The 25,052-nt window shown below is 42.5% G+C and overlaps 1 protein-coding gene across 3 annotated transcripts in view; it reads right to left on the bottom strand.

Moving 5' to 3' along the window:
- Window positions 1-24,135, bottom strand: part of slc6a8 (solute carrier family 6 member 8) — a 49,852-nt gene extending 25,717 nt beyond the window's left edge. Inside the window, exons 1-4 of one of the 3 annotated variants that reach the window (XM_074680579.1) lie at window positions 23,953-24,135; window positions 23,136-23,196; window positions 17,096-17,794; window positions 799-930 (exon numbers count right to left, since the gene is read on the bottom strand). In XM_074680579.1, coding sequence (XP_074536680.1) covers window positions 799-930; window positions 17,096-17,432 — 469 coding nt within the window. In that variant the 5' untranslated portion in view covers window positions 17,433-17,794; window positions 23,136-23,196; window positions 23,953-24,135. Of the gene's footprint in view, window positions 1-798; window positions 931-17,095; window positions 18,414-23,135; window positions 23,197-23,952 lie in introns of those variants that run through there. The other 2 variants (XM_074680581.1, XM_074680580.1) reach the window with 2 other exon arrangements.
- Between the last annotated feature and the right edge of the window lie 917 nt (window positions 24,136-25,052).

A 25,052-nucleotide genomic window follows, 5' to 3' on the forward strand; every position in this document is an offset into this window, starting at 1 on the left:
ATAAAAGAGAGAGGAGGTGTGCTCTTCCTGTCTCAGGCAATGACATCCCATATCCCACAAGGTGGGGAGGGCGGGGAGCTCTCGGAACAAAGCAGTAATACTTAACCTGTGGGCTTTGCTACTGTTCTCTCTGCCTTGGCTTTTAATGTATACACAAAAAAAATGGGGAAAAGTGTGCTCTCCCTGCCTTAGGCAATTGCATTCCATAAAGGCACATTAAAGGGCATGGGGCTCCAAAATCAGAGCAATAACATTATAACTATGGTGTTAACTGCTGCTCTCTTTGCCTTTGCTTTTGTATGCACATGGGGGAATAAGGGAAAGGTAAAGGGGAACGTGTGCTCTCCCTGCCTCAGGCTTTGGCATTCCACACAGGCAAGTGAAAGGGCAGAGAGCCTCGAAGACACAGCCATACTACTGAATATATGTCCCTCAGGTCTGAACAGGTCTTTCTGTGGGTCTTTCAGGTCTTCATCATAAACATGAAGACATTCTGGTTCCCACACTGACCTCCTCCTGTCCCGTGTTGTTTACAGTCTAACAAACCGAACGAGTGAAGCAAACGAATCAGTCACACTTTGAAAAAGGTGGATTCACTCCTCCAGGCGAGGACACCTCTGGACTCTGTGTCCCTGCAGACGTTGGCGCTGGGAGGATAAGAGCTGTGAAATGTAACTTTAGCGTCCCTGAGAAGAATTTCTTCTGTTTCCTTTAATATCAGACAGTTTGTCCCAACGAGAGGCAGACAAACTGATCCAGGTCAGATTACTGTTACTCCCTCTTACAGGCCGTACCCACCTTTAAAGAGCGGCGCGATGTTCCACACGTTGATGCTGCCGGCCTTCATGAACTGCCCCAGAGCGATCTCCAGGAAGAAGATGGGGATTCCTCCGACGAAGATGAAGAGCAGGTACGGGATGAGGAAGACGCCTGCAGGAGGAAACACAGAACAGATCAGACACACGTGAACATGTGGAGCAACAACAACACAACCTGAAGCCTGGATAAACAGCGGTATGCTCCTTTAACTGGGCCTGTCTTTAATAAGTCAGAGTGACTCTGATGAGAATTTGGGTCTCATGTTTATTTCAGCGACATGCTGAGGAGAGATTTATGTAACGAAGACGGAGGAGAAGTCCTCTGAGCGACGGGAACTCACTCCTCTGTTTGTCTCTGTTATTAAGATTTGATCCCGTCTTTGTCTGAACTCTGTGAAGAACAGCAGGAAGCAAAGCGGACGTTTTCCTACGAGAAACCGTTTAAAAGGTAAAAATACAATGACGACAACGTGAAACTCAGAAGAAATGATGACTCTGTGCACAAACTCGGAGATGTTTTCTTCTTCAGGTGATTATAACATGTCATAAAGTTGGAAAAAAGTGATTTTTCCAGGAGAAAACATTCAGGTTTAAACAGAAATGTAAGAACTTGTCGTGCTTTCTGTCTCCAGATGGATCCTGATCTTAAATTAGAGCTGCAGAAACTCATCATTATTTCATCGTCTCTTTTCCTGATGTGTCTCTTCAGGACATCGTCATTTTCTACCTGAAAGCTCATTATTCTAAAAATCCTCCGACTTTATTCAGAAACTCAGAATCAACCTGATAAAGCTGAATAAAAACAGATTTATTAATTCACCACTGACTGGTTTCACTTTGAACCGCTCTTTAAACGTCAACAATGAGTGTTTCTGTTGTTTCTGCACAGGATGGTAAATAAATGATGAAGCAGCTTAACAAACAAGCTTAGCAACACACAGGGAGGCTACGCTACATTAGCTTAGCTATAGCAGAGTGAGCCAGGAGCACTGTTTCGTGTTAGCAGAATGAAACTAGCGTGAGAACATCTCAGGTATGACAACAATCAAAGACTAACTCAACACAACATCTGCAAAAGCAGCAATTAAAGAGTCGGATGAATAAAATATGACGATAACGAAACAAAGCGCTAAAAGCACTTACATGGTTCTTGACTTACGTCATTTCAACTTTACGAAACCAATAAATATATGTATGTAAGAAAATAGAAAAGGTTTTGAGGTTACGCTGCTCTGTTTGTAAGCTCCTACTAGTTTTTGACGCGTATGAATACACAGCTACGCAGTGCTACGTGGCTATTAGCATCATCCACTTTGTCTCGAGTCGGGTCATAGTGTAGATTGTCTGTGTTTGTGCTCTGTAATTTTCTCAATACCCTCACCTTTTTCACATCATGGACACAAAAAAAGGAAAGCAGGTTCTGTTTTCCAATGAATATATATAAGTATAGCACATGTATTTGGATAGCTATTTGGAGATTTAGGGGATTATTTAGGCTAAAAATCCAACTTACCCGCAATTTTGGGTTATGATGCATCGTAACAACGGAACTCTTTCACTTGTTATGTTTTTTTTTTCTGTTTTTGTTTTCTGATGTAACTTATCTCGCTTTTTTATCTTGAGGCTATCCTCTTTGTTTTTTTAGCCTAAGCACTGTCATCAGTTTGTGTCGTCTTGTGTTGGTCTGTGCGTTACGAGAGAACTTACTCACTGTAGAACAAATTTACCCAAGGACACAATAATTATTCTGAAATCTGAAATTCAGTAAAAGCAGATAAAGTAAAAAAAAAAGACTTTCAAAGAATCAAAAAAAAAAAAAAGCAGTTCCCTAACTGTCCACTAGAGGCTGCGTGCAGAACACAGCAGAAACCACATACACACCCATTCAAAAACCTGATCTTCACACCAGAAATAAAAAATTCAATACATGAATTTAGTCTCAATGGATTATTTCTCAGATTATGTGTTTTGCGTGATTAGGGGCCTTGCTGTTTGAACGACAGATGTAGCATGGTAGCTGCTAGCAAGGAGGCTAAAGGCTCACCCCTGTGCCACTTGCCAAATCAAGAGAGTGGCATCACCTGGCGCTGCACACCCAGGTTAGTCCAACATTGATGACCTTTGTTGGGTCATGTTTGGGGAAAGTTACAGATTAAAAATCAACGTTTGTGAAGAGTTAAATATGGACCAATCAGAAACAGTCACATGATGTCAACATTCACCTCAGCCACTGACCATGAGTCTGGAAACAGAGTTACAGCAGTGATGATACTCAGTCCCCGTACTCAATAAATCCTCCTAAAATACCCCCTCTCCACATACACACACACACACACACACACATACACGCACACACACACACACACACCATCACTCTAAATGGGATGAGAGACATGAATGAACAATCAGCGATGCCCTCTCTCTGCCGTTGGTATTTTAATTGGTGTGATGGAAGTTTACACACACACACACTCGGTCACAGCAGGGGGTAACTGGGTCACAGTGCCAACAGGAAACTGGTATGAATGGAATCAAACTGGAATGATACTGGGAACCAGGGAGGGGAGAGGGAGTGAAGGAGGAGCCAGAAGTTACATAAGGAGGCCGAGACACACTGAGCTATTATACAAGAGAGAGACAGGGCAATGTTCACTGATACGTGACGGCTAAATGGCCCCATGCAGAGAGGAATATTATCACAGTTTGGATTTAATCCCAGTGTAATCTGAGAGACATCAGATATATTAATCTGAACAATAAACCCTCATGGGGCCCAGACACTCTGACACTTTATACTCTGTTTTATTTATATTCTGTTCACTTTGGTTTAAAGCAGTGCTATCCATTAAAGAAGGGGTACTGTGTCTTTATTTTGTCCCTCTGGTGGTCCCGTAGTATCTTTCCATGATTCACAGCTCAGTAAAATCTGTTTTTCTCTCCCTGGTGTTTAGTTAAAGTCTTATTTCCTCCTTCACTCTCTGCTCTGGCTCCTGTCTCAGCTCCATCAATGAGGTTCTAGAATGTTCAACGTCAAAGTCAGAGAGCTCTCTGCCATTATGATGTCACAACATTCCGGAACTCTCTGAGCTCTCAGAGTGCTTTTGAATTAAACTACAGACCCTTACATTTTAAACAGCTCTGAACAACTTTTAATTTATTATCTACTTATATTGGTACACTCGTGCTTTATTGCGTCTTGAAGGCCCATTTACACTCAACGTTAAACACGGATACGGATAGATCCTTCTGTCCGTGCTCTGGATTAATTTTGTCCATATTTCTTCACGTTTTCATAAAGTTTACAGTTACGGACCATAGACTGTAAAAAAAATGGACGTAATTTTGCTTGGCTCGAAGTGAGGTCGCCACAGAAACTGCTCCCCCTGGTGGCTGGCTGCAGTATAGGTAGAAAAAAAAAATCCATCTCCCCAGATATTCCAGATGGGCTGTGGTCAAACTTTAAAAAATTAATACACTCTGTAGAAATGTTTCTCATGTCTGATTGTTGTGGTGATTTGAAGATATGATTTGGCTGTCTTGTATTCAAGTTCTCTTTTTTCTGAAAAGTTTCATTTTCATTGTTATAAGAGGTTAAAAAAAAAGGTTATACGTCATGTTTAACGATGGTTGACAGCTGACGTTCTTGTGTATTTTTTTAGGGGATTGTAAAATATGTCGGGAGGTTGACTCAAGAAGTGATTAGACTCTGGAAAGAAAAAATATATATATAATTTTTGTCATCCAGAATCCCTCATCCTCTCTACGGCGCAGACTCTGGCTGCACAACAGCTCAATGGCTGCGCCTGTGATGGGGGAATTTAGCTTCAAAACTGTACAATGATAAATGGCGGAAACACGCTGTCCACTCTATATACAGTCTATGACACGTACCAAACGGAGCAGTACCACCTGAAACCTTTGGAGCAGTGTTGCTGTTACTACTCGATACGTAGCTTTAGTGAGACAAGAAGAAGAAATAGCAGTGGAGGAACGTTTTTGTCTTTTTTGCATTAGGTACGTTAGCAAAACTCCTCCACAGTCGCCATGTTTGTTTTTGAGTTTGTTGTTGTCCTATACTTTGACTCTGGGCTGCCTAAGGAATAAAGAAAGTTGAAGTCAGACAAAAACAATGTAGTGTAGATCGTGCTTTTCCAAGTCAATATAATAATTCAGATTCAGTTTCCAGAGGCACAAATCTCAGCCCAGTTTGAAGGAAACCGCTCGTCTCTACCAGGTTCACGTCTTTGGAAATTCAGAAAGGAAGGAAAAACTTCTGCTGTAAAATACGTAAGAATGAAACAAGTTTTTTTACATAATTTAAGCTAAACTTGTTGACAGGACTCAGTTTGGAGACACAGTTTATAAATCTCACTCTGAAACAAACCAGACGTGATCACACACACACACACACACACTCACACTCAGCTCACGCATCAATAACTGACAGACTCCCCCTCTGGCTAAATGAAGGACGTCACAACAACCACTGACGCAAGCTAGAGTGAAGCTGCACAGTTCCACTTTAAGCTAGCTTAGCTTAGCATGAGAAAACGACGCTGCTGTGTGAGAGCAACTCAATACCTAAACACACACACACACACACACACACACACGCACACACTCAGAGCTAAGTGGTGTAATGCTGTTAGCGGGACAGTAACTCAGTGATGATGAGATTATAGAAAAAATGGGCTCATCACACACACACATGCACACACACACACACACTCCTGCTTCACTCAGATGTGTTTTATATTTTTACCATGGTTCTTTATTTTTCAGCGCTGTGTGAGCTCAGCATTTTTAACTTTATTTTTAACTTTTTATAGGCTCTAAATCAGGAGAGGAGTGAGAAGGAAGCCAAACAGACTCCAGAGATGTTTAAAATCAGAGGTGCAGAGTCAGGACGGGAGGGCTGAACACCTGAGAACACCTGAGAACGAGGGTGAAGAAGGCAGCAGGTGATCCACGGGGGACACGCTCGCCTTCCCTCGCTGTGGAGTCAGCGATCTGCTGCAGCACGTGGTCGGCGCTGAGCTGAAACTGAGACGCGGACAGAAATAGAAGCAGCGGCTGCAGTTAGCCCGCTAAGCTGCAGCGCTACAGTTAGCAAGCTAAGCTGGCTAATCCGGGGTAAGTCACTGGGCTAAGTAGTGCTGGACTGACAGGGCTCATGACGGAGCACGAGCTCCTTCTTCTTCATCATCATCATCTTTATCACCACGTTTGGGACTGGGCCATGAGGAGGATCTGTGAGGAGAAGTGTTCTTAATTTTTCTCACTTGTAAAAAATGCAAAAGGGTTTAAACGCGATCTTCAATGACATGTTTTACGCTTGGAGAAACGATGCCGATTACACAGTCCAGCTAAAATACACCAGAAACAACTCAAAACTGACACAAACCAGAAAAAAAACTTTATAAAAATTAACAATGCAAATCCAGAGACCACAACATGTGCTCCAGGCCTGTAGGGGGCACTCAGTGCGCTCAGTTTCACTGTTGTCAAAGGAGACTAAAGAAAACCTGAGCAGCAACATCTGGTTATATATGGCACCAAAGCAGAAGTATTCAAAGCAGACCAACAGCGTAAGCTAGATGCTAACATGCTAGTAGGAACAATGCTAATACAATGATGTTACAGAAACAATTGTTTGCGTCATCTTTGTGAATCTGCTGCCAAACAATTCAAACAACAGGAAGTGATACAAGAAGTTAAGACCCGCGGGTCCAGAGTGCTGGTGGTCTAGTGCAGAGGTCTACAACCTTTATCTTAATAAGAGCCATTTTTTCTCAGCTCCCCTGGTTTAAAGTTTTTCAGGAGCCACCAAATGTACTTTTTTAATGTATTTGAAAATATTTAAAAAAATAAAAAGAAAACATTTAATGTCATATCAATGTAATTTCAAGAAGTCTGAAAAAAATAGATACATATTGTAATTTTAACACTTTGCAAAATCTTCCAAAAATGAAATTTAAAAATGTTGTGAAATTTGCCAAAATTCCCCAAATTTTGAAATTTGAAAAAAAATGCCAGAATTTCATAAATTTGAAAATAATAATAAAAAAAACAAATAGAAAAATTTGCTTGATTTTCAAAAATTGTAAAAAAATAAATAAATAAAATAAAATAAAATAGCATGTTTTTTACAAAAGCAAAAATTTTCAAGAATTAAAAAAAAAATGAAAAAACTGGAAAAATCTTTAAAAATTTAGAAAAGTATTATTGCAAGAAGTGATGAAAATTTTGTTCAACAAAATAATAATCCATGATTTTATTTAAGGGTTAGGGGTTATCATTAAAATTCATTACCATTAATCACCAATACTGTAAGATAAACAAAAATTCTATATTTCAGTAACACTTTTTAAAGGTACAAGAAGCCACTGTAAAGGAGTCAAAGGGCCACATAAGACTCCAGAGCCACATGTTGCACACCCTGATCTAGTGGTTTTGGTTGATCTCAAAGGGCACGGCCTCACTTTAAATCCAGTCTATGTTCTCTCTCTTTAAAACCACTCCCCACTTTTACCCTAATTCCTTATCAATACACCACCCTCTTTTCTGATTAAAGGCAGACTAAGCCTACCAAAAAGTGACTTTAAAAAAAACAGCTGCAGTTCCCTGAGTGTCCACTAGAGGCCGTGTGCAGAAACAGCTGAAACCACATACACACCCATTCAAAAAGACAATTTTTTAATGCAGAATTAAACATGTTTACAGCCTGGTTTAAAACATGATTTCAGTCTGAATAGATCATTCTTCTGTCAGCACTGCTAGCACACACTGAACAGGGGAGGATTTGGGGGCGTGGCTAACTTGACTGACAGGTGGATGGATGTCAGGGCTGTTTGAGTGTTTGCTTCCTGCTGATTTTGGGCCCTTACCTGGAGAAGTGGGCTCCATGTTGGGTAAACTAAATCCAGCCCAGGTGTCTCTGGCCCCTGACTGGTTGGCGTGACTCTGACTTCAGCTGAACACGGTTCCTCTAACCTGTTATAAACTGTGAGTGACTTTAATCACAGCTCGTAGTGATCTGAATGAGCTGCTGGCTCTAATCGGCCGTGCTGGATTCACTTCGTGTCTTGGAGCGTTGCTAACATATTTGGCTCGTCTTAATCTGATCTCTGCCAGCTGACCCGGGATCAGCGGGACGCCTCGTCACGCCGCTGGATCCGACCAGCGTTAATTAACAGTCCAGGGTTTATTTGTCACATTCACACAAACAGGGTGAGCAGACAACTGCAAACGGCTCTGACTGTTACAGGGCCAGCGCTCATCTTAACGATCCATCAGTCATCAAACTTTAAACCTCCAACCTTTATCTCAGGTGTCTCCATGTTTCTTCTCCTCCCAGCTCGTCCTGTAAAATCTGACGCCGGTTATGTCACACAGTGAAATCCGGAGAACCAATCAGCTGCAGGCGTTCAGCTCTCAGTCTGCCAGTACCTCTCTAACCTGAGCCACACTCTCTCTGCCAAAAGCTAACGTAGCTTAGCTAAATTTAGCTCCCCTGGCAGCCTCCTGCAGGCTGACTGGCCCACATACCTGAACTCAGAGCACGATTAGCTCACCTGTGCTAATAGCACTGCAGCCAACAGCCAGGTGGAGGCTTTGATCCCAGCTAACTGCCATCCAGGGTAAAGACAATCCAAAATTTATTCTAATGTTTTATTTGTTATGGTTTTAAATCACTTGATGTTCTTCAGAGGGCTGGCCAATCAGAGAGGAGGGGGTCCTCTTAAAGAGACGGCTAAAATAAAGCATTTCAGAGGCTGAGATATGGGTTTACTAAAACAGCAGAGAGAGAAAAATGGGGGTTTTAATGAGCTGGGGATCATGTAAAAATTCTACGGGGGCACCAGAGGGACAGGATAAAGACTAAAAAGTCCCGATACCCCCTCTTTAAAGGTAGGGTCTTCAGGATTTTCCTAAAAAAAAAACAAATATTTCAGGTATAATCCTGCTCCATCATCTCCTACAGCCTCTTTACATTTGTGTGTCAGTGTCAGTGTCTGCCTCAACCCCCTCCTCTGCCTGGATGTTGATGTTTTGGTTATTCCTGGACATTTCTGGGCGCAGAGTAAGCGTGGTACATCAGCCAATCACAGCCCGCATGGTGCGCTAGTGATGGTACATATCGATGATGGTGAGCAGAAGAAGCTAGCCTTAGCAGCTACAGTTGTGGACGTAACACAGAGGAAGATGAACCCGACCAAAGTGCAACCAGTTAGCTTTCTGCTAACCAGGTAAGTGTCAAATACCAGTGATTAGCTTGTGCTAACATGCTGAGTCAGGTGCGCAAGTCTTGAATTGCTAGAAACATGATGCTACAGGTGGTTGTTTGGCTAGTGAGTGTGTTCACGTAGCTTCAGTCGGAGGCAGTGGGTGTGTGCTGCCGCTGGCACTGAGCCAAGGAGGAGGAGCCTAGTTTGAATATTGTCTAGCTTTAAGACGTCTTGGACCAGAGCTCTGAAACACGAGTTATGTAATGAGACATTAAAATTTAATGAGAACGTGGATCAAACTAAACTCCAGCAGACGTTTGTGCTCAGCTGTGTTTGAGTCAGAGGCTGAAGTTCAGCTTCTTTTTTTAATCTCTGCTTCGTTTAACGTCTCTGTGTCTCTGTGTTTCTGCGCGGTGTGTAGGAGTCCTTACATAACGGAGAATAAACCAGAGCCAGGACGACCCCCGTGACTCGGTCAGAGAGGAGAGATCCATCAGTCCACTTTCACTTTACACAGAGAGAGAGAGAGGGCCGCACCACGCCATGACATCACACACACCTGGGACCCAGAGAGCCCCAAACCAGACCTTTAGAGTCTCTCTAAAAACCACCAGCGCTCTCTCATAGCAGTGATCGTCAAAAGCTTTCCAGGTCCAGAGAGGAACCAGGTTCACCAACACACCTGGAACAGTTCCAGGACCTGGAACCTTCTCAAGGACCTCAATAACCCCCAAGGGAAACAACTTCAACATGACACCTGCTGGATAAATGAATAAAGAGAAGGAGAGGAAACACATCAAGGCAAGGAGACAAGGACTGGAAAGAAAGACAAAGGGGATAGAGAGAAAGGAAGGGAAGAAGTGGACAAGGAGAGGAAACATGGAGAGAAAGGAGAAGAGATGAGGAAAGGAAATGCACTTAAAGGAAGGGGAACACATCAATGAGGCAGGGAGACAAGGAAAGCAAAACAAAGGGGACAAAAAGAAAGGGAGGAAAGAAGGGAACAAGGAAGTAAGGAAATGAGGAAAGCAGTGGAAGGAAAAGTAACATGGTGGCGAGAAAGGGAAGAAAGGAAAGAAAGAAAAGACTTGACGAGGAGGAAACAAGGAAAGATGCAAGATAAGAAAATGTAGGAATAGAAGGAGAGGAAACACATCAAGGAAAGGAAAGAAAAAGAGGCTAGAAGACAAGGAAAGCAAAACAAAGGGGACAACGAGAAAGGAAGGAAAGAAGGGAACAAGGAGGTAAGGAGATTGGGACATGGTTGGGATAAGAGGGAAGGAAACATGCAAGAAGGGGAAGAGAGGTAGGAAGGAAAAGATTTGACGAGGAGGAAACAAGGAAAGATGCAAGATAAGGAAATGTAGGAAGAGAAGGAGAGGAAACACATTAAGGAAAGGAGTCAAGGACAGGAAAGAAAGACAAAGGGAATAAAGAGAAAGAAGGAGACGAAGTGGACAAGGAGAGAAAACATGGAGAGAAAGGAGAAAGAAACGTGGACAGGAGAAGAGATGAGGAAAGGAAATGCAGTTAAAGAAGAGGAAACACATCAAGGAAAGGAAACAAAAACAAAGAGAAAGGGAGGAAATAGAGGTAAGGAAATGAGGAAAGCAGGGGAAGGAAAAGTAACATGGTGGGGAGAAGAGGAAAGGAAACATGCAAGAAAAGGAAGAGAGGAGAGAAGGAAAAGACTTGACGAAGAGGAAACAAGGAAAGATGCAAGATGAGGAAATGTAGGAAGAGAAGGAGAGGAAACGAGGAGCGGAGGAGCAGTGAGTCCTGTCAACAGGATTAAGAGATTAGAGGCCACTCCTGTTAATCTGTGGTCCACGTGGTGACAGGGATGATGATGTCACACTTGGCAGCCAGTTAACACACACACACACACACACACACACACACACACACACACACACACACACACACACACACACACACACAGTAACTGTATTTGTCCAATGATCTTTGACCCTAACGCCAACAATATCTCTGAGAGCGACCACCGGCTAACCCGACCGAGGACTCTGACCCATGACCCCAAACAAGGGTCGTCACCGTGACAACCAGCAGCTGAGCATGTGCAGCTGAGGCGTCCAATCAGAGAGCTGGACTGACCGCCCAGCAGGGAAACACCTGAGCACGTCAATCAGCGACCAATCAGGGATCCCCTGAGTCCTCAATAACCTCCACAAATATTCCTACCTTACATTTTTTCATCAGTCTTTCATCGAGTCTTCTTTGTTTTTCTTTATCTGTTGGTTTTATAACTCTCCGTCAAAGACCGTAACTGTCTGACAAAGATTGTTAAAATCTGCAGACACTCAGAAAGGCTGAGGATATTTCAGCCTCTCCATCTCACGTCCTTTGAAACGAATTCTGTTTGTCTCCTTCCTCCTGCAATCAGATAAGTGAACGCTTCTTAACTTTATTTTATCTTGGCGCTGCTTATCTCTTATCTTTTATCTTTCTTTTATCACTCTTTCACCTTATTTATTTATTTATTGGAACTTGTCTTTGTTCATTCGGACTGACTTTTAACCTCGCTCGGTGTCATCATCATCTCCTTCAGTCTTTTATGTTTTTCTTTTACTGTTGCTTTATGTCAACTTGTCCTTGTTTCTGTTTGTGTATCCGTGTAACTGCTCCATGTGGGATAAAAAAAGTTTTCCAAAGACACCTCAAGACCATAGACTGTAAAAAAAATGGACGCCCGCTTGCTCGGCTCGAAAGTCACCACAAAAACTGCTCCCCCTGGTGGCTGGCTGCAGTATAGGTTGAAAAATCCATCTCCCCAGTCATTCCAGATGGGCTGTGGTCAAATTTTAAAATTAATACACCTGGTAGAAATGTTTCTCACATTTGATTGTTGTGGTGATTTGAAGATATCATTTGGCTGTCTTGTATTCAAGTTCTCTTTTTTCGGAGAAGTTTTGTTTTCATTAGTTATACGAGGTTAAGAACAAGGTTTTACGTCATGTTTAACGATGACTGACAGCTGCCGTTCTTGTGTATTTTTTTCGAGGATTATAAAATATGTCAGGAGGTAGAGTCAAGAAGTGATTAGACTCTCGAAAGAAAAAAAAATACTGTACTGCACAGACTCTGGCTGAAAATGGCGGCGCCTATGACGGGGAATTTTGTCTTCAAAACCGTCCAATGATAAATGTTGGAGCCACGTTGTCCACTCTATAAACAGTTTATGGTCAAGACGCCAAGAACCTGAGCCCAGAGATCCACGTCTAAAAACACGACACCTTTCAGGACCCTGGGACCTCCCCAAGGACCTCTGAGACCGTCTGGGGACCATTAAAGTCATCCCAAGAACTATTTTTACCTTTCAGGACCTCTTGGCCTTTTCAAGGACCCTTAAAATACGCCTGAATCCTGATCCCCCTTTAAAGACCGTCTTATCATAAATGACACGTGAAGCACTCTCAAGGCCCTCTGATCCATCTTCAGGGACTTTTTATTCGACTCAAGGACCTCCAAACCTCTCTCAAGAGCTCCTGGAACATTCTCAATGCCCTATGAAAAATCCTCAAGGGCCTTTAAAAATACTCTCAGGGACCCCAGAACGTTAGTGAGGACCTCTGAACACCCTTGAAACCTTCTTAAGGTGCCTGGAACATTCTCCAGGGCTTCTAAAACATTTTCAGTGATCAAAGAAACTTTCTCAAGGACCTTTGGGACATTTTCAAGGACCAGTCCATGTTTTTTCTATGAGCTGTGTTGGACTCAGTAGACCATCAGGCTTCAGATCAGAGCTGGGGGCAGATCTACCTGTGATAGAATCAGCTGATCACCTGTGATGGATCTGATTGGTCGGTTTGGATGAGTCAGAGTTAATCAGACAAACTCGATGTTTTCAGCTCGGTTTGAATCACGGCGACTCTGTTTCAGTCTGTGATCACGTTTTCATCAGTTTCTTCTTTTATGACCAGGAGGGAGCCGCCCGTGACCCCCGCGACCTCCAACCTGCATCATAAAACGGATTAGCGTGGTCATGAGGAGACAGAGCGTCCTCACAGAGACAGAGAGGCAGCGCGGCGTGTCCGCCCCGAGGACAGCGCTGATCTCTGCGAGATGAACACTGAGCTGCAGGACGTTTGGTAATCACTGGAGCGGAGAGTCACTCTGTGTGTGTGTGTGTGTGTGTGTGTGTGTGTGTGTGTGTGGCTGCAGTCCTAACATGCACAAACACACTGCAGGATAATAAATCTGAGTGACGCTTTGGTGAGGAGGGATGAAAAGGACGAGGACAGGGGAAGAAGAGAAGGATGCAAGGAGGAAAGGAAGGAAACTTGGTTTGTGTGTGTGAGTGTGTGTGTGTGTGTGTGTGTAGGCTGCGTCAGGTGATCAGGCTGATCATAAATCCATAAAAGAGTTTTATTCCCATCACACGGATCTGAACCCGCTGACCTGAACGCACCGTCAGACAGTAAAACACAGTGAATCCATCACTGCTGCTGCGTTCAAGGACACTCAGGACGTCAGAAATCTAAGACCTGACCTGCTCCTAGAAAAACATGTGATTCAGTTTTCTCTGTTCCCACATTGTCAGAGTGAGTCTGAGTGTTGGGCCGCCGTGGGAGTCAGAGCTGACGAGGCCAAAAAACAGCAGAATGCTCCTTTAAAGAGGCTTTGGCTGCGCATCAGTTTGATAAATCAGCTGACCTTTAGAGACGCTCAGAGAGGAAGAGTAACCACGACATCATGGCGTCTGCAATGTGAGAGTTCAAGTCTTCCTCTTGATTCCTGTGATTTAACACCAGAGCGACCTTCTCCTCCTCCTCCTCCTCCTCCTCCTCCTCCTCCTCCTCCTCCTCCTCCTCGCTCTGTGTGAACATTCAGACCTTTCAAACTCGCTGACTGTGTGAACCGGACCTTTCCAGGTGAGAAGAAGCGTCTCCTCTTTCTCTTTCTTTCAGTCTCAGCAGTTTGTCTGTTTGTAAAGTTCAGAGCCCACAGAGAGACGACACACACTCAGCGGACACACACTCAGCGGACACACACTCAGCGGACACACACTCCAATAAAACCTCTGACAGCGGCTGAAGAGAGCTCACACACACTGACCTTTATCCACTGTACAAAGACACACACACCTCTGTACCAGGCAGCCAAAAACAAGAGGTGAACTTCTCTGAGTGTCCACTAGGGGCTGTCTCCAGCAGTGAGTCAGTCCCCATAGAGCTCCATTTTAAAACAGCGCCCACTAGAGTTTGCAGCTGTATTTTTGTTCTCCGCCCTCAGGTCTAATCTCGGTCGCTCTGGCTCCGGTTTATTGTTGGTCCAGATGCTGAACTTGAGGTTTTTGTGGTCTTAAACCAGGATTAAGGTCTCAAGACGTCCAAAAGCCACTGACAGCCTCTGGTTACAGATTTTAGTCTCAAGTTTTGGCCCCAAACTCCCAACACCTGGGACGAGATCTCCACCACAGACGGTATAATAAAAAAGACTGCTCCCCCTGGTGGCTGGCTGCAGCATAGGTCAAAAACTCTGTCTCCCCAGTCATTCCAGATGGGCTGTGGTCAAACTTTAAAAAAACAAAAACACCTGGTAGAAATGTTTCTCGCATCCTTATGCTGTAGGGATATAAAGATATTATTGGGCTGTGTTGTGTCCAAGTTTTTCTTTTTAATTAGTTATTAGCAGTGTTAGGAATAACGGCGTTAAAAATAACGGTGTTAAAAATAACGGCTGTAAAAGGAATTTTAAAAAAGGGGCATTAACACCGTTAGTTTTTCCAGTAACTGTTAATCTATTTAATTACTTACTACTTTATCTATTTATCCACCGGTTTATTTGTTTAATTTTTCTTCTTCTTATTATTTTTTTTAATACTGTTTTTCAACCTCTTATTTGTTGATTTATTTTCCAAGTATTATTATTATTATTATTTTTTTTAAATATACATCATTTTAACCATTTTTTTTTTGTACCAGCAAGTAAAGCAACACTAGAAAAATGATTAAAAAAAATCTGTCATGTACATACATGTAAATATATATATATATATATATTTTTTTACAATTATTTATCAGTTAAATGTAAATGCATTTATGTATATTATATGAATATGTATGTGATAGAGATTATATATTGTGAGTATTGTCATTTAAAATTTCTAATTGCTGAGACTGCTGGGGATTAATTTTTGGTTGGGAAAAAAATTAATAAAACAAAGCACTGAAGAAAACCCAACAATTTTATTACTATTTCAAATTTCAGGATTCAGAATTCTTTTATCGTCATTTTATCACAAGGTGCAACAAAATGTTTTAAAAATAGCACCTCTCGCAGACAGTGCAAAAAATATCAAAATATACAATAATAACACAAATTGTTAATAAAATGTGGGGAAAAGAGTCAAACACACGTTTAATGGTGAGAACAATCACTCTGACACGTCTTTAACAAAGAGCTGAAGCTAAAGTCAACTTTTCATCAACAAATCTCACACAGCTTCCTGTGAGCGTCTGTGTAACCTCAGTCAGAGAGGATCTCATGCAGCGTCTTTGGATCAAACCAACTCCAGGGAGAGGGGGGGGTGCTTTCCCAGGTTTGAATGTAAGGGACAAGTAGACAACTTGGAAAAATAGTATTCAGTCACTCATTCTATTACTTTTTTTGGGAAGTATAAAGTAACTATAACTAATTACTTTTTAAAGACACTGGTTATTAGAGGTGAAAAATGAGGCTTTAAGACACGGATATCGATAACTAGCCGCTGACGTTTTTTGTGTTACTTTTCAGAAACAGTAAGATACATGAGGACGGAGAGACAAGAAGAGATTTGACAGTCTTTGATCATGACACTTTGGAGGAGCAGGGCCTCAAACACCAAGGTCTACCCATAGCTCCGCCCCTAACAGGCCTCAAGACAGCTGGCCAATCAGAGGGAGCAGGCAGCCTTAAAGAGACAGCAACTAAAACAAAAAGTTTCAGACGAGGCTGAAAAAGAGAATTTTATGAGCTGTAAATCATATAAAGATACTACGGAGGCACCAGAGGGACAAAATTAAGACAACTTTGAGTTTTTAAGTTTGAGCAGCAGTGTGTGTGTGTGTGTGTGTGTGTGTGTGTGTGTGTGTGAACACTCTGGTTAAATAGAGTTGTGGTTTACAGCACGTGTGTGTGTGTCAATGATAAACTGTTTCACACTAACAGGGTTAGGTTTTAAAACTAAACCGTGTGTGTGTGTGTGTGTGTGTGTGTGTGTGTGTGTGTGTGTGTGTGAATATATTTAAAACAAAAGTCTTATCAGAAAAAACTTGTTGTAAGTTTTTTTTATTCTTTAAGTTTCACTTCCTGCTCCTCTTCAATGATGTTCTTGTCTGATCTGAATCTGAAGTTTGTGTTTCTTCTTGCACAGATACACATTCACACACACACACACACACACACACACACACACACACACACACACACACACACACACACACACACACCTGCCTCAGAGTGTTTTCTGGGACACGCTGCGCAGGGCGGGAGATGTGTGCGTGATGTTCTGTTTTATTCTGCACAGTAAAGAGTGCTCTGTACTTTAGTCTGAGGAATCAATAACACACACACACACACACACACACACACACACACACACAGAGGTTAGCACATAAATATAAACACAGAGTGTGAAGAGAGTGTGTTTAAAGGAGACATCATGACGTGACCTCCTGATGGCAGCAGGTGGGAGCTCGAGGTAAACTAGCAGGTAACACACACACACACACACACACACACACACACACACACACACACTGTAACACATCATCTCTGACTCTGGATATTCATTGAAACAGAAGCTTCTTCATTAACTGTCAGAGAGGAGCAGCATAGACCACGCCCCCTCACTCACAGGCCACGCCCACTCCCACCACACACACACTCTAACTCTACATCAAACACACTTTATGAAACTTGACCCCTCATCTTAAAGCCGAGCACGTTCCAGGGAAAAATACTGAAGCAAGCTTAAGAAAAGGGGCGTGGCTTCTCCCAAAAGGGGGCGTGGCTTCTGTCACGTGTGTGCAGGTGTGTCGTACTGACCTCCCCCGTTCTTGTAGCACAGGTAAGGGAACCTCCACACGTTTCCGAGCCCGACAGCGAAGCCGACGCACGACATGATGAAGTCCATCTGCCGGGTCCAGGTCTCCCGCTCCGGGTACCCGGGCCCCGTCCCGTTCGCCACGCCACCTTTCTTATCCGGCCCAGCGCAGGCGCCACCGGCTGACCCCGACACCCCTGAGCCGAGCGGCACCAGGCTGCCGTTAGAGGCCGAGGGGGGGTAGCTGCCGCCGCCATTGGTGAGCAGCAGGGGGCTCTTTTTGGTCTCCTCCAGGTGGACCAGGGAGCAGGAGGAGGCGGGGAGAGTCTGCTTCTCCATCAGTCCAGAACCAGGTCCAAGATCTGATCCTGTTGCCTTCTTTAAGTCCTGCTCGGTCTGAGAGTCAGTCCGTTTCTTTGAGGTTAGACCTCAACAACCAGTCAGGAACCAGTCAGGAACCAGTCCGCTGTAATCCTAAACGTCCCTCTAAATCCTTCTGGAGCGGTCTCTGAGCCGGTCCCAAACTTTGATCTGATCAAAGTTTCAGCTCCTTTAAAGTCTTCTTCTTTCAGTCCCTAGAAACCAGTCCGGACTGCCCTCAGCTCAGAGTCCGGCTCGGCTCAGAGTCCCAGCAGCAGCAGCAGGTCTGAGTCAGTCCCGCACAGTCCTCCTTCAGCTCTGCTGTCTGCACCTCCTTCCTGCTGAGGTATCACAGGTAGGTCAGGTTCAGCTGAGGGACCAGGTGGATCCAGATCCAGAGATTCAGATTTATTTGATTTTATTTTTTAAAAAAAGACAAAAAGAAAGAGAGAAGGAGAAAAAGCTGCTCCTCAGAGAGAAGGAGAGAAGGAGAGAAGGAGAGAAGGAGAGAGGGATGAAATGAGGAGGGAGAGAAAATAAAGGGAGATTCACCGACACTCGGACAGCGACCTTCAAAAACAATCCACGAAACACTTGAATGTGAGTCTGAAGAATCGCATGGGAACAGGAGTCACGGAGGAGACGGAGGCCTGCGGGGGGACGGAGAGGACGGAGAGGACGACACGGTCACGCAGATCCCGCGGAGGTGCGGGGCTTCAGTCCCGGCGGCGGAGAGCTCGGTGCGGGAGTCGGTGCGGCTCCATCCACGGAGGAGGAGAAGGAGGTGAAGGAGGAGAGAGGAGGAGGTGAAGGAGGAGAGAGAGGAGGAATGTCCGAGCGCGTCCTCCTCGGCTGTCAGGAGTCCCGTTAGAGGAGCTGAGAGGTATTTAAAGTCCTGCTGCTGTCTGCGGGTCCGCCTGTCTGTCTGTCGGTCTGTCTGTGGCTCGGAGGGAGCCGCGGCTTTAAAAAGACAAGCCGCTGCTCGGGGTGACGTCACAGGCTCGGCCCCGCCCCCTCGATCTCCCTCTTTCTCTCCGTTAGGCGTCATCAACTGACTCCTCCCACTCTGCCTCCCTCTGCTTCATTAATCTACGTCTGTGACGTCACAGGTGTCCCCCAACTCATCCTCCTCCTCCACACACACACACACACACACACACACACACACACACCTAATCTCTTTGACCTTTATATTTTTACACTCCGCTCCGTGTCGATGGCTGCAATGACTTTTCTCATCACTAACTTTTTATCTTTTTCTCCTTTTTCTGTTTTTAAGGTTTAAACAGTTCAGTTATTAAAACCTGTAGATTAATCTGAATCTGGTCCCAGACCCTGTCCTCACAGACCTGAGTCACAGCTAAATCCTGGACCAGTTTCTCAAACTGGTTTCCTCAACATGATGTTATCATTCCACCTTTATTCCATCAAAACAAACCAAATTAAGTCATTTAACGTTGACTGTGTTGTTTCAACCTGATTAAATTTCTTTCATTTAGCAAAACCTACATTTATCAAACCAGTTGATTTTAAATATATTGTGTGAACAAAGACATAACTTGTTGAATAAACGTAATAAAATCATGGAAATAATTTCCAAATCATGTTGTTTCAGCATTATGCACAAAAAGTGTTAAAACCACAAGATTGTTTTACGTAAAATCAACCTAATTCGTTTAGTTAGGGAGTGATCTGCAACACCTCTGCAGAGCAGGAGGTGGCAGTAATGAGCAATAGGCCCTGTTCATCAGAGAGCAGAGCCAGAGGACAACCTGGTGAATGTGGGCGTCATTTTGAAGGGTGCAAGTTTCCGATAAGCTGGGGAAAAATCCACTTCCTGTTTCTGAAATTAAATTGAAGCAGATCGGCTATCGCGGCCATATTGGTAGTGGCAAGGGCTTTGCGTACAGCCATAGGGCGCCTGTCGGTCACGTGACCCTCTTGAACCAGGCTGTAAATAGGTTCATTTCTGCTTTGAAAACAGCTTTTTTTTGGCTTGGTGTGTTTGTGACTTCCTGTACTTTCGGGGCCAGCCTGAAGCGAACACTTTAAGAAACAACAGATTTTAGCAAATAAGCATCGTCTCATATTCTTAGACCAGAGGTTGCCGCTTGATCTGGACACAACTTTGTAAACTTTTGTTTGTATAATTGGTACAAACTAAGTCATTTTTGTTGTAGCAGCTCATGGAAACCATGAGGGAGGAGCTACATGGTACTTAACGGGCACGGACCTGCTGTCTGTGCTCCATATGGCACAACCCATGTACCCAATGTTTTATTATTTTTTTTTTGTCAGTAAAACAAAATGTCTTGATGAGTTCTGCTTTGTCGGCCAATTTTAAACTAATGTGTTTTAAGATAACAGCTGGTTCATGCAGCGGTGCTCAGACTGCCTATACAACACAGCTCAGTGTACAGTGAGGTCTTATATCCACTGTGTTCCCTCCTCACTCACGGTTCAGATGTCTTACCTTAGTGGAAACAATGAAACAACCTTTACAAATGGAAATGGACCCACAAATGAAAAAAAAGTAAAACTGACGCCAATATTTTATGTTCTCTCAACCAGGGGCGTATTGAGTCGTTTGGGGGCCCAAGGCAAACCCAGTCAATGGGGCCCTCCATGTCCTTGTAACTCATCTTCCTCAGAGCTAGACTGGCCTTCCCTGGGTCCACTGTCTCTTTCCCAGAATCAAGGCATGACACAGTGCTAATCTTGTACATGGTAACTTAAAGCAACTAAATGCATTTCCTCAAGTTCTGTACTTTAGTTTGATTTTGAAAAAAGTGAATCCATCATTTAGTCCACTTTGTCCTGGATTTGAAATCTTTTATGGTTAATTGACAGCTTATTTGTCCCACAGTGGGGAATTTACAGAGTAACAGGAACAAACAAGAAAGTATGAAGTGAAAAACATTACAATAGGTACATATTGAAAAAAATAATTTAGTAAAGAAAAAATATGTAAATAACAAGCACAACATAAAACAGGAAAAAATTAAAGTTAATGTATTTTTATTTGACCCCCTGTCCAGTGAGTTATGTTTCCAAAAAAAGAGATTTTGTACAATAATGTTTATCACCAACTCAAAAAGTTTGATTTAGAGAAAATGATCCTGTTTCCTGGGCTAGATAAAGTCCTTAAAACCCTAAAAGTCTGATATGTTTATCTCAGATCTCAGAGCAACATTGGTTTTATTTCACACTTGGTTGAAAATAAGAAAAAAACGTGAAAAAAGTGTTTTTACCACTTTCTTCCTGAATCAAATGTTCAGATGTGTTGTAACATGGAATAGCCCATTGAATAAGAAGGGAGGGGGAGGACCCAAAACCATCATTACAGATTAAGACTTTTGATGTATTTTGAAGCATGTGAAGTAAGATTTAGAAAAAAGAAATGCTTTCAATTGAAGAGAACTTCATAAATCAGTTTTTAAGAGATGCTTCGGGGGGCCCTTGGAATCTTGGGGCCCCAGGCAACTGCCTGTGTTTGGCTCATTGTAGCTACGCCCCTGAATCTCAACATATTTACAATCAGTTGGTTTAACAAATTGGAATCTTGCAAAATGAAAACAATTATTTCTTTGTGAACACAACAAATTTAAATCAGTTGGTTTAACAAATGCAGGTCTTGCTAAATGAAAACAATTTGATCAGGTTGAAAAAACACAGTCAACATTAAATAACTAAACTTGGTTTGTTTTGATGGAATAAAGGTGGAATGATAAAATCTTGTTGATCCGACAAATTATTTTTTGAGTGCAGCATCCAGATCCAGCACAGAGTCTGATAAAGAGCAGGTTTAAAACTGTAGGGGGATTTCCCCAGGACCCTTTAACATCAACAGTTCACAGGACGGTAACTTTAAATCCAGGTGGACTTACTTTATTGCTCTGATCTCATTCTACCTCATTCTGTTGTTTTGATCCAATTTAGTTTAGTTTTTTTAAATCCCCCTTTGCTTTGCATAGCAGCAGATGTTCTTCAACGATACATAAACAACTAGATGTCTGCAACACAGTACATTCATTAAATAAAAACATCATGCACATCCTAACTGTGTATACCCCAAAATAAATAAATAAATAAAATTTATTCTGTTCTTTTGAGTCTTTTCTATCCATTCTATCTCATTCTGTCACACCCTTTTGTTTTGATATTAACCTATTCTTTTGGTCTCATTCTACTGTTTTGATCTCATTCTGTATCATATTTTCTTTTGGTCTCATTTTATCTCATTTCATTGCTTTGATCTGAATTTATTGTTTTGGTCTCATTCTATTTCTAAGATCTCATTCTTTCTCATACATTTTCTGGACTCATTCTTTGTCATTCTATTGTTTTACCTTCATTCTATCCATTTTATCATATTCTATTCTCTTGGTCTCATTCCTTCTCATTTTACTCTTTGATCTCGTTCTCTTACGTTATTGTTTTAATCTCATTCTTCCTCTTTCTATCTCTTTGATATCATCCTGTGTTTTTGATCTTTTTCTATCTCATTCAATTCTTTTGATATCTTTCTATTTTATGTCTCATTCTATCTCATTCTATTGTCTTGATCTTGTTCTTTCTCATTTCATTCGTTTGATCTCATTCGATCTCATTCTTTTTTTTCAATCTCATCCAGTTTATTAATCTCATTCTATTACTTCGACCTCATTTTATTGTTTTTACCTCACTGTAATCCTTAGACCTCGTCCATGTCACTGTAGCTTCATCTTTTATCTTTTACATTTAGCCCCTAGTGGACACATGATGAACTTCAGGTTTACATTTTTTTTTCTTCACTGTGTGATTCTCTTTATTTCTAAGATCTGGAGGTTTCCTTTTGTTTCTGTAGACGTGGAGTAACTCTGACCCTGACTGAAGGCGTGAAGCTGAGAGCGAAACGTGAATCTCTCCTAGCTTCGTCCTAGGTGTGAGGAGTACTTCCTGTCCTGTCTGTGACCTCTGACTCCTCTGAAGCCGAAACTCCCTGTGAGGAAAGACTTCAGAGAATCCTCCACTCCTCCGCTCCAACGTCTGAGTTCAGAGAAACAGGAACTGGTCCTGTCTCCAGTTCAACCTCAGGGTCAAAGTCTGAAAACAAACTTTAAAACTCTTCGTTTCAACACCTGACTCCCCTGAAGCCAGAACATTTAGAGCTCCCCCTGCTGACTGGCTGCAGTTCAGCTCATAAGCCCCGCCCCCTCCACGTAAACAGATGGAACAGGGGTCAAACATGTTTCTGTGGTTATAGTTGGCAGTCTGGTTTTTACAGCGGGACAGAGTCCAGAGCGCATATTTCTGTGGATCCTGTAAAGTACTACGTATCTTATCTCTCCCCTGTTCACTGCTGGCGGCATGAGGTCACAGCGTCACCTCAGTTTCCTGTTCAGTGTCCTCTTTATTCACCTCACAGAGACCTCAACCAGAGTCTGAACGCCGTCTCAAGCGACCACTGAGAGAATGTGTTCACGTCCGACCCATCAGTTTTCATCATACGATTAATACAAGATGCTTCCAACAGGGGGCGCTGTGCATGTGACCAAAACATGCACTAGATGAGCTACATCTTTCCACAAGGTGGCGCTATGAACAGAGTTAAAAAATCAGCATAAAGTTTTGAGGGATGTTCAGTAACCCTGACTAACTCCTGGAGTCACCCTGCAACATGTGAATGACACCGACTAATACCTGGTATATGAGAGTCCCCACCATCAAGAGTGGTCAATGAGGATCTGGTCCTGTCTAATACCTGGGAAAAAAAAAAGACAGCATTAAGCACAATGAAATGACCCTGACTAATTCCTGGAATAAAAAACAACAACAACAACAAAAAAAACAACAGCATAAAGTGCAATGGAATGACCCTGACTAATTCCTGGAAATAAAAAGAAAGACAGTATTAAGCACAATTAAATGACTTTAACTAATTCCTTAGAAAAAAAATAGCTGAAAAACTTGTTGAGGGCTGTGATTGAAGGTCAGAGCCGAAAGGGGGAAAGCTTTTGGAGGGAGGAGACTAATATCTGGAGGAACACTGGAAGATCAGCATGAAGCGTTGAAGGATTCAATAACCCTGACTAACCCTGGAGTCACCCTGCAACATGTGAATGATACTGACTAACACCTGGGAGATGAGCGTCCCCACCATCAAGAGTGGTCAATGAGAAACCGGTCCTGTCTAATGCCTGAAAATAAAATGAAAGACAGCATAAAGTACAATGAAATGACCCTGACTAATTCCTGGAAATAAAAGGAAAGACAGTGTTAAGTACAATGAAATGTCCCTGACTAAATCCTGGAAATAAAAAGAAAGATAGTACAAAGCGCAATGAAATGACCCTGACTAATTCCTGGGAAAAAATTAAACTGATAAACTTGTTGAAGGCTGTGAATGAGAGTGGAGATGAACTGGAGGAAAGTTTCTGTAGGGAGGAGACTAATATTTGGAGGAACACGGATAGAGGAGGCATAAGAAGAGCTGCTGTATGCTGGTGCTGACTAATACCTGGGAGACATGATCTGGAGTTCAGGTAGAGTCTGCAGGGCTCTGCTGGTCCAGGCTAACACCTGGCTCTGGACTCCTTGTGGTCCTCTCCAGGAGCTCCTCAGCTTGGAGGGAAACGGTTTTTGAGGGTTCAAACATCACTTTGACCTCTTGAGCTCTGCTGGGTGTGTTTGATGCTCTCACTTTCACCTGCAGCTCATCCTCCTCCTTTTCTTCTTCCTCTTCATTAATGCTTCTGACAGTCACTGTCTCCCTCTGCTGGTTCTTCCACCAAACTACAACCAGCAGGTATCAATCTGCTCTCAAGATCCAGACCTTCATCTGACAGGATTAAAGACGCTCTGAAATGAATCCTTTTTATTGTTTTAAACTAAAGAGTGGAGGTAAAGGTGTTATCACCTGTTAGCAGCTCCTGTTTCAGTCAACTCCAGGATTTACAGACAAACTTATTTATTTTAACTCTTTGGTTTCTTTATTTCTTTGTTTTCAGGTTGCTCCTGTCAGTGTGGTCAGATCTCTCTGGGTTTTATTTCCAAGAAACAGATTTAAATATTTTCCATTCAAAGTATTCAGGTATATTTTAGCCTTAAGTGTTCAATTTGGGTGTTTTTCCCCCAGATTTTCAGGGCTCATAGTCTTAACAATAACTGCACTTATCTAGGAATTGTTGTACACACTGAAGGTAAAAGAAAATGAAAACAGAAAAGAAACAAAATGAATAAGTTTAAATAAAATCTAAAAAATTATACACATGATCAATAATAATTATCAAAATAATGAAAGGTTTATTTAAACATTTTAATTCTTTTTTTTGTTTTAAATGTAGTACCTCCCCAGCCCACCAGGGGGCCACACATCAGAAATATACCAGCTTCCAATAACAGTTCCTCCACCTCAGGAAAAGTTCCTGCACTGATGCATTTTCCACTTTCATGTGTTCTTTGGCGCCCCCCAGAGGTGGGGTTCAGTTTCCCTGATTAAATCAACATTATAATTCATTTGTTTGTTTTTGTTTCTGTGCATTTATCTTCAGTGATTTTGTTTTTTTTTCCTTGGTGAAATAAAAAATGACGTCAGTTTGAAGAAGTTTTCTTAGGTTT

This window comes from Halichoeres trimaculatus, unplaced genomic scaffold (genome assembly GCF_033239565.1).
Source record: "Halichoeres trimaculatus isolate MK-OKI-2021-1 unplaced genomic scaffold, fHalTri1.1 fHalTri1_scaffold_11, whole genome shotgun sequence".
NCBI lineage: Eukaryota > Metazoa > Chordata > Actinopteri > Labriformes > Labridae > Halichoeres > Halichoeres trimaculatus.